Genomic DNA, 10,506 nt, shown 5'->3' with positions numbered 1-10,506 from the left:
TGTGTGATGGGGGTTTGGGGACCAGGAAAACAAACGGGCCTTTGAGAACAATGCCGAGGACTAGGGTATGTAGCCCAGGACACCAGCTCCTCAGAAAGCATGATGGGAACAGGAGAAAACTCTGCCTCTGCCCAGCAACCACAGGTGTCAAAGCAGATGTCAGACATCAGGCCAAGATCGCTACCCTCAGCTGGAGACACCTCCTTCATTGTCAGACCCAGGGTGACATGCAAAGGTGAGGACTCCAGAGAGCCCCATTTGATGACAGCCACAGAGAGACCTTGGGAGGCAAGAGGCACGGCCATCTACAAACAGTGTATTGCCGTCTTGGATGTGAAGTCGGATAGCCAAAATGCATCGGTATTTTATTAGCAGCCCCTAAAAGCTCCTGCGATGGCTGGAGTCACTGCACAGGCAGCTAGTTTCATATATTTATTTTATGTGTTCGGTGCATAATTCGCACTGGCTGGCATTGTGAGACACTTGGCGGTAACACATTTTTACTGCCCTGTGATTTCCCACATGAATCTGACTTTATCGATGGCTCATAGACTGCTCTAGACAGCAGCCATTATGCTCTCCCTGGCTCCTCTGCTTTCTCTGTGTCTGCCCATCTCCACTGTTGAACGGCTTCTTCCCTTGTCATGGTCCCTCCTATATCCAGGCTTTCCAGTCTCTCAGTGTTTCTTTCTTCTACGGCTTCTCAGAGTCCTTCCTTCCTTCCTTTCTTTCACTCAGGCAGGGTCTCATTCCATAGACTAGGCTGACCTCGAACTCACTTTCAGTCCTCCTGCCTCAGGCTTCCAAGTGCTAGGATTATATCCCTACCATTGTGGTGTTTCTTAAAACACTTTTATGCTCAGTCAAGATATCTTCAAATGGCCAGGTGGTGGTGGCACAAATCCCAGCATTTAGCAGGCAGAGGCAGACGAATCTCTGAGTTCGAGGCCAGCCTGGTTAACAGAGTGAGTTCCAGTAGAGCCAAGACTATAGAGAGAAACCCTGTCTCAAATGCCCCCCCCCCAATTTAATAAATAAACCTTCAAATGTATAAAGTACAAGTAAAATCCTATAAAAGCACAGTTCTTAGAAACACATTTATTTTATGTATTAAATTTAAAATTGGTAGTATGCTAGACATTATTTGATATAAAATTCTAACTTTGTTGGGGACATATCTCAGTTGATAAGAGTGCTTCCCTAGCGTGCATGGAGCCCTGGGTTCAATCCCAAATCCTGCATGAGCAGGTGATGCATGCCTGTAATCCTAAAACTCCCAAGGTAGAGACAGGACGAATGGAAGTTCAAGATCATCCTCAGCTCTGTAGTGAGTTCAAGGCCAATCTGGAACACAGGAGACCCTGTCAGAAGAAAGAAGGAAGAAGGATGGAAGGAAATTTCTAACTTTTCAGAGACAAATTTTAAACTCAGAAATGCAGAGCGTCTCGCTGGCAGCTACTGAGTCCTCTGGGAAGCAGAGGCTGAGGGGACGTTAGAGAAGCTCTCTTGAGGGACAGTGATGTCAAAGACAAAGGAGGGGGAAGTGGGACCAAGCAGAGGATGTCTTCAAAGCACACTAGATCTGATCCCGTGAAAGGAAAGGGATGGGGTTGGGGGAGCTAGGGCAGGGCTGCCTGGGGTCACAATGCGGAGATCTCAAAGCCATGGTCAACCCAGTGGGAGAGAGACCTTGACTCAAAGGCTTCTAGGGTGCTTCATCCAGAGACTCTCAGAGACCTGCACTCCTTGTCAAGCTCCTTCCTGGAGGGAGGGCTGAGCAGTGCTCGTCCATGGCCTCCATGTTGCTCCCCACCACCTCCTGCCCATCTTTGTCACCACAGGCTTTGGCCTCCATGTTGCTATCACTTTCATCTCTAGTCTTTCCAACCTTTATAAATCAAAACACATGGCCTCCTGAGTTTACTAAATGCTACTCTCTTCGTGGCCTGGAGTGATCACATGATACCATGCCCGGAAGTCTAGGAAAGATACAATTAAACATTTCATAATTACCTGAATGTAAGTACAACCGTGAATAACTTTTTTTATTTCTGATTTTCTTTATATTCCAAATTTTAGGTGATAATAATAATCTATTTTACTTTTAATTAGAAAATATATAATGAACATTTTAAAATCAGCTTCTATGGGCTGAAGAGATGGTTCAAGAGATTGCTGCTCTTCCAAAGAACGAGAGTTCGGCTTCCAGCGCCCACATTAACCAGCTCACAACCGCCTATAATTCTAGCTCCTGGGAATCTGACACCCTCTTCTGGCGTCCTCAGACACCCACACGTTCATGACATACACACCCAGAGACATATACACATACACACTGTCCGTGACCTCTCCAAGGTATGGTTAAGTGGAAGGTTTTTATTGTAGATATGAGAGAGAGGACAGCCAGAGGCATCTGAGGAGTCCAGAGCAGGGAGAGAAACATAGTAGAGTGACCATGGCCGGGAGACTGGACTTGGCCACGAGAGGAGGGAAACAGAGAGAGATAAAGACAGAGCGCAGACGAAGGAGACCAAGAGAGGGCAAGAGAGGGGAAGAGGAAAAGAGAGCCCATGACTGAAATAGCAGGGTTATAAGGAGAACAAGAAGCTGTGGGGAGGGAAGCCCATGAGCTGGGGAGATTCAGGGTAACGGGTGGGGTGAGAAGTGCCAGGATGCTCTGAAATGGACTCTGAAATGTGTCGCAGGTACTGTGATTCTGAGGGAGCCTGGAGGCCAGTATGAGCTTTCGTATGCTAATAGGCACCATGGGTACCATTTGTCCCTTGTGCTGGTGATTAGGAAAATGGCTCCTTTGGTCATGCCCGAAGAATACTGGCTCTTGTCTAATGTCAGAATTTGGGGAAGTGAAGTTATAACTTCGAATTTAAAAAAAATTTGTTTTCAATTTGCTGACTCAACAAATAAGAAATACAGTAATTACAGTAATCATATTACTAGCTTTAGATCAGGTTGACCTGGGCCTGAACCAGATTCTGGGACCACTGCCCGGTACCTGGGGTCTTTCCCTCCTCTGCCTCGGTTTCCTCCTCTGAGAAGGGAGACACGTGGCCTTACATCTCAGCATTGCTTCATGAGTGTGAAGCAATTGCAGCTTGTTTCTAACCTAGCCACATACAGGGGTAAGACAAGAAGAATGTGGGTTTTATTCCATAACTTCTTTTCTTATCAGTGTTCATCCTCTGAGCTGAGACCAATGCACAGCCCAGGAATGCCTCAGCCGACTCTAAAGGAGACACTGGGAACCCTTCTCTTTAGACTTAAGAGGAAACGGATCATTGGACCATTGGTTCTTAACATATGTCCAACAGAGGTGGGATAAACCTTCTTCAAACTGCAGGGAAGACACACTGTGAGCAAGAGCGAGTCTGGTACCCTGACTCAGAGTAGAGTGCAGGGGAAGTTCACCCCTATTTGCCTTTCCCGTGAACTTGCAAGTCCTCTGTCCTGCTTTATCCTCTGTTGCTATGATGAAACACTGATCAGCAACTTGGGGAGGAAAGGGTTTGTTTCAGCTTCCAGCCTGCAGTCCATCATGAAGGAAACTCAAGGCAGGAACTGAAGCAGAGCCCACGGAGGAAGCTACCCACTGGCTTGTTCCTCATGGCTTTGCTCAGCCTGCTTTCTTATGCAACTCAGAACCACCTGCTCCGAGGTGAGCTGGGCCCTCCAACATCAATCATTAATCAAGACAGCAGACGCCCCACGGGCCAGTCTGACGGAGGCCCTTTCTCAGCTGAGGTTTCCTCTTTCCAGATGACCCTAGCTTGTGTCAAGTTGACAACCTCCTGTTACTTTTTCCCATAATGCCTCCTAAGTCGGTAACAGTTATAATCTCAGTTCCCTCAAATTATGTGCATATTTCTCAAGCCATCTTGTTGCTGTTCCTCTTCTAATTGAGAAGTCGTTCTAGATGAAGATCATTTCTAATTACATGCAACACAGTGCCTGTATACTAAATACTCAAAACATGTCTCCTAAGTGAATATATTAGTGCACAGATCAGACCTGAGGCCCCCAAACCCTTTCTGCACAATGAGACAAGAGGTGAAAACTTCTGTTTCCTGAGTTTCTACTAGAAAACAGGCAAAAGGAACGCAAGCTGAGTTTTTTGCCCTTTGACCAGTGCCTGAGTTCTCACCATTAAAAGGCCCACTCTGCCAAGCTAGCCTCCGCTGACTCCAGTCCGTCTCCAGGCAGTTTTCCTAAGTGTTCTTTCACACATTGCATAACCGTAACAAGAAATACTCCAAATGCTGTCTGAAAGACGAGAGGGGCAGCCATCATCACGCTTTTGTCCCAGTGTGACAAGGGGGTAACAGTGCACTAGAACTCTTCCTTTGGTGGCAGAGGAACAGTATGATGCTTGACTCCCAAACGTCCATTTTTGTAAAATGCCAAAGCACTGATCTATAGAACACCATGCTAAGCCAACCAGCGAGTGTCTCAGAACACAGCTTTCCCTGCTTGTGGTACCTGAACACAAAGCATCTGTTACAAAGAGCTTGTAAATGACTATGGGACACGAAGGCAGAAGTGCAGTCAATGATGCATAGACCTTCAAAGCTTCATATTTAATCTTCAAACAGCATCCAAACACGAAGTTTGCCAGTATCCCAAAGAACTCAACGGACGTTCCAAACGATAAAGTCCCTTGGATAATTACAGTCTTTTCTGACATAGCCATTTTTTCTATGATTTTGATGACCATTAGCCTTCTGAACTTTGCATTTCCTAGAGGATCCAGCTGACCATGCATATATATTGCCATCTTGATGTCCTGGAGCACTTCTCTATCCCCCAGGGCCACATGAGCACCCCTCAGCTCAGACTCAGTCTCGCACTGAGTACAACCATTTTGATACCAAAGCCAGTTCACAATCACCAAGGGGCAGGAACAGCCCAAGCAGCCCCTGGTAAGTGAGTGGAGATGAACAAGATGAGGTATATACAAACAATGGAGTATCGGTTGGCCTTTCGAAAGAAGCAGATTCATGACTGTTTAGTACATTCCTTTTCTGGGCTTGAACCAGGCTGCAAAGTCATTTGGTTCAGGATTTTACTTCTGCTGGTATTTCTCCAGGCATGTGTCTACTTATGTTTGAAGTAAATGCCCACTGCTTCTATTAGAGTGGGGGGTTTGTTGTTGGTTTTTGCAGTGTGGGATTGTGTGATAGGCCAGCACCCTATCACTGGGCTATATCCCCAGCTAGGGTGTTTAAATGACATTAATTAAGCACACCATTGCTATTCTGGAAACAGGCCTTGACTTGTGACCTGATTACTAAACTGGCTTATAATGTCTCAGGTTGACATTCCAAAGACAGTTTCTGTTCCCAGTTGAAAATTAAAGCACATGCATCTGGGTAGTGGTGGCACACACCTTAATCCCAGCGCTCGGGAGGCAGAGGCAGGCGGATCTCTAAATTCAAGGCCAGCCTGGTCTACGGAGTGAGTTCCAGGACAGCCAGGACCATACAAAGAAACCCTGTCTCAAAAAAACAAAGAGAGAGGGAGAGAGAGACAGAGAGACAGAGAGACAGAGAGACAGAGACAGAGAGGGAACTAAAGCATATGAAATTTAAAGAGCAGGGAAAAAAAGCTATGAAGCTGATTCCAACACACACTGCAATATGGATGAATCTCAAAGTCATGACACCAAGGGAAATGAGCCAGACATAAAAAGCAAAATGATTTGATTCTACTTTCATGAGGTTCTAGACAATCGCATCATAGAACTACAGTGATGGCCATGGAAAGGCCAATTTAGTGGACACAGAGTTTCAGTTTGGGACGATAACAAGCCCTGGAGGCAGATGGTGATAGTGAACAATAGCAATGGACCTAGTCACAATAAACTCAGCTACCACTCCAGCACCAGGCCTGTCTGCTCCCCATCACAATGGTCACGGACGAACCCTCAGAAACTGTAAGCAAACTCCCAATTAAATCCTTCCTTTTATAAGAGTTGCCTTGGTCATGGTGTCTCTTCACAGCAACCGAACAGTAACAATTAGCAATAAACGTGGAGGGTTGGCTCAGTGGGAAAGGTGTTTGCCACCAAATCTGATGACCTGACTTCAACCTCTGAAGTCCACATAGTGAAAGGAGAAAATGGATTCCCCAGGTTACCCTCTGACCTTCACATACACACCACAGCACATCCATGCCGCCCCACAAACCCCTCTCACACACGTACTAAGTAAATTAATGCACTAAACTATTAAAAATAAAAACATTTGAAAATTGGCACTGTAGGGATGGAGAGATGACCCAGTGGTAAAGAGCACACACTGCTCTTCCAAAGGACCAGAGCTGCCACCAACACCAGGCAGCTCACAACTGCCTGGAACTCCAGCTCTAAGAAGGCCTGCTACTGTTGGCCTACATGAGCACCTGCATACACAGAAGCATAATTTTAAAAATAATAAAAATACATATTTTTAATTAGTATTATAGCCCAGCATGGTGGTATGTGCCTTTAATCAGGAGGTCGAGACAGGTGGAGCTCTATGAATTTGAGAACAACCTGGTTTACATAGCAAGATCCAGGACAACTAGGGCTACATAGAGAGACTCTATCTCAAAAATAAAAACCATTGTATGAAGGAAATTTGGGGCTGGGGAGAAGGCCCAGCAGTTAAAAGCATATACTGCTTTTCCAGAGGACCTGACTTCCATTTCCAGCCCCCATATCAGGTGGCTTACAACCACATGTAACTGCAGCTCCAGGGGATTCCACATCCCCAGGCTCTGCTGGCATCTACACTCACAAGCATTCACAAACATACACACACAAAAAAAAAAAAACTAAAAAGAAAAGAAAAGAAAGCCAGGCACAGTGGCACACACCTTCAATCCCAGCACAGGAGGTAGAGGCAGCTGGAGTCTGACCCACTATTGACCTAAGAGGGAGGTCCAGGACAGCCAGAGCTACATTGTGTGAGACCCTGTCCAGGGAAAAAAGAAAAGACACCTGACCAAACTGTATTCATCTCAAGAAGACAAGATCATTTCTCTGCTAGATAGCTAATTAACTAATAAATTTGCGACCTTACCAGATTAAAGGAGAAAAAGCATTACATCTCAGTAAATAAAAATGTAAATAAATCTTACTATCCATTCGAGATAGATACAGATATGAATCCTTTGTCCACTAAAATGCAATCTCCTTAACTTCCAGCAGCCTGTCAACAGCCACACTCTCATTCCAGGTGACATATTGAAGGCCTGTTTATGACTTTTCCATTCAGCACTGTATTTGATGAGAGTTTAAAGGTACAGGACCAGAAAAATGAAGATATTCATTATCCACATGTGCAATAGCCATCAGGAAACACAGAAATCTATAGAGAACTTATTGGTTTTAATAACAGTTTAGCAAATTACTGAATGCAAAAAAAACCCATAATACATAAAGTCACTGAATTTGTACAATCCACAACAAAATCTTTTTTTTTTTTTTTTGTCTTTTTGAAGCATAGTCTTACTATGCAGCCTTGACTGGCCTTGAACACACAGAGCTCTGCCTGCCTCCGGCTCCTGAACGCTGGGCTTAAAGGTGTGCACCAGCATGCCCAGCTTTAGTAATCTTTAAAAAGGTAACCCATCCTGTATTAGTCACTTCTCCCACTGCTGGGACAAAAACACCAGGAGCAAAAGCAATTTCCAGAAGAAAGTTTATTTCAGCCTAGGTTGCAGAGGGATGAGAGTCCATCTTGGCCTGGGGGAGTGGGGGTGGAGGCAGGAGCAGGAAGCAGAGAGCTCATCTCTACAAATGCAATCAGAAATCAGAGAAAGAGAACTAGAAATGACAGAAGGTGTCAACTCCCAAACCCTCTCTCCACGTGACACACTCCTCCAGCAAGGCCACACCTCCTAAAGCTCCCAAATGCCACCAACTGAGGCCCAAGTGTTCAAATATCTGGGCCTGTGAGGGCCTTCTCATTCAAACCATCAACATACCAAAATACAAACTGAAATGAATAAATGTAACCACAGAAGTGGTTTATGAAAAAAAGTATAAACTCACTGCAAAAAAAATTAAGATCTAAGAAAATGAGAAATTTCATAGATACCTAATCATTTTAATATGCTTTTCTTCTAAATATTCTAAAGTAACTTTTTAAAAACTTAAAAAAATAATTTTTATGTTTTCAGTTTTATTTTTCTATTAAATTGTATGTGTGTGTGTGTGTGTGTGTGTGTGTCTCAGAGGACGGCTTACAGGAGTCAGTTTTTGATGGATGATGTCTTTCTGTATGCTGTGAATATGTGTTGATAAATAAAGCTGTTTGGCCAATGGTGAAGCAGAATAAGGTTAAGCAGGACATTCTAACTAGAGAGGAGGAAGGAAAAAGACAGAGCAGAGGAGATGCTGCCAGCCACCACCATGAGAAGCAAGATGAAAAAGTACTGGTAAGCCACGAGCCACGTGGCAAAGTACAGATTTATAGAAATGGGTTAATTTAAGATGTAAGATCTAGATAGCAAGAAGCCTGCCATGGCCATAGTTTAAAAATAATATTAGCCTGTGTGTGTTTATTTGGGTCCGAGTAGCTGCAGGACTGGTGGCTGAGAGAGATTTGTCCTGACTGTGGTGGGTCGGCGGGACACGGGAAAACTTTCAGTTACAAATTTTCTCAGTCATGTAGGTCCAAGGAATCAAATCCAGATCATCAGCCTTGGCAGCAAACACCTTCGCCTGCTGAACCATCGTACCAGTCCTGCATTTTAATTTTAGTCAGACCTGCTGAGCCCCTAGTTAGACACAACTGTGGCTAAATTCCTTCCCGCTTGCTATCTCATCCGTTTCAGGGAGATGAGTCACACAGCTTTACCCATTTCCAGCCTTGTCGTCAGGTAAAAGGATAGCACCTGCGGTGTGTAACACTTCATTAGTCTGAGTCCTACGTTTTAAGTATTTAGACAGATAGTACATGGGCTCCTCAGAAGCCAGGATCAGGATTGCCAAGAGGAAGTGGAGTGTCTGGCTGTGGTCCCACCGGCTCTGAGAGGGTACAGGTGCGTCAGGATGTCCTATTTAGAAACTTCAATCAAGCCCCAAGAAACTGGCTCCAAGAAAGGGGTGCTGGGCCCTAGGGGAGGAACTGATTCCACTGCACAACAGGAAACTTAACCATCTGAGGTCTCTCATTGCATTGAGTTAGGTCAGATGTGGAGCAAGTTTGGTAGGCGGTTCCAGAAAAAAGGGTAGAGACCAAGGGGAGACAGAAAAGCCATTGTCCTTCTGTTTGCCCATGAACTAAATCTGAAATTAATTCAACAAACATTTCCAGAGTGCCAATCTCAATGCTATAACAGAGTCCTAAAGCATTTATGTTCCAGGGCCAATAAGGAGACTTTTACACATTGCCATATACAATGCACCTTATATGCCACAACCATATGAATTAGATGCCGTTTATTTCCTGATTTTACATAATAGGAGTCCAGGCTTGATGTTAAGGCATGTAGTGAGTTGCTTGGTGGGGAAGTGTATCTAGAAGGGAGATCAAATATATACACCTAGATAAATTTTAATAATGCAACTTGAGTGAAACTCCAATCTGAGGAAAAGCCTCTACACAAAATAGTAAAGTGGGACAGACATGGCATTTCACAACAACGAGGGACCTGGCTGACTCTAGAAAGGTTCAAATAGGAACAAAGAATGATGAGAAGTGGGAAGTAACCAAGTTAATGTGGGACTGTGGCATAGTGGTCTAGATCTAGAAATGTTAAACTTAATATTTTTAAAACTATTCATCGCTGGCCACGGTGATGCACGCCTTTAATCCCAGCACACATAAGGCAGAGGCTGGTGGACCTCTGTGAGTTTGAGGCCAGCCTGGTCTACAGAGTGAGTTCCAGGACAGCCAGGGCTATGTGGAGAGGCCCTATCTCAAAAAAACAACAACAAACTATTTATGTTTATTTTCAGTTATGTGTATGTATGTGGGTTGTCCATAGAGACCAGAAGAAGACGTCAGCCCCCCAGGGCTGTAGTTACAGGCAGTTGTTAAGATGCCTGACTGTTGGGGTGGAAACCAAACTTGGTTCATCTGGAAGAGCAGCAAGTGCTCTGAACTGCTGAGGCATCTCTCCAGCCTCAAACTAAATTCTTTACCATGTGTCCAGGAGGAAAGCACTATATTAATATGTACGGTATAGTCTTATCTTAGTGAGTTTGATTACCAAAACTAATAGAATATTCTCTAAATAAAGAAAAAAAAATATTGGATTGTGAGAACCTCCCATGCCTGGCCAAGGAGCACAGTCACCATCATCCCGTGCTTGTCAGTGATGGAGGAGAGCCCTGAGAAGTGGTCTTTAGCTCCCCGGTGTAGCTGAAGGTTTCCTGGTCCTGCCCAGCTCCCTTGGTCCTGAAGTCCCGCAGCCGCTCAAACCCAAATGAACACACAGAGGCTTAATATTAATTTAAACTGCTTGGCCATAAGCTCAGGCCTACCACTGACTAGCTCTTAC

The 10,506-nt window shown here is 44.7% G+C and overlaps 1 protein-coding gene across 1 annotated transcript; it reads right to left on the bottom strand.

Moving 5' to 3' along the window:
- Nucleotides 1-4,344: 4,344 nt before the first annotated feature.
- LOC128122559 (complex I assembly factor TMEM126B, mitochondrial-like) lies at nucleotides 4,345-8,734 on the bottom strand. The gene is given in 3 exon segments (XM_052758208.1): nucleotides 4,345-4,441; nucleotides 4,443-4,861; nucleotides 8,717-8,734. Coding segments are annotated over 3 exon segments (534 nt in total).
- Nucleotides 8,735-10,506: the final 1,772 nt, after the last annotated feature.

This window comes from Peromyscus californicus, unplaced genomic scaffold (assembly GCF_007827085.1).
Source record: "Peromyscus californicus insignis strain IS unplaced genomic scaffold, ASM782708v3 Scaffold_3__1_contigs__length_106647218, whole genome shotgun sequence".
Lineage (NCBI taxonomy): Eukaryota > Metazoa > Chordata > Mammalia > Rodentia > Cricetidae > Peromyscus > Peromyscus californicus.
The sequence above is the reverse complement of the archived record's forward strand: the minus strand, read 5'-3'. Positions and strand labels throughout refer to the sequence as shown.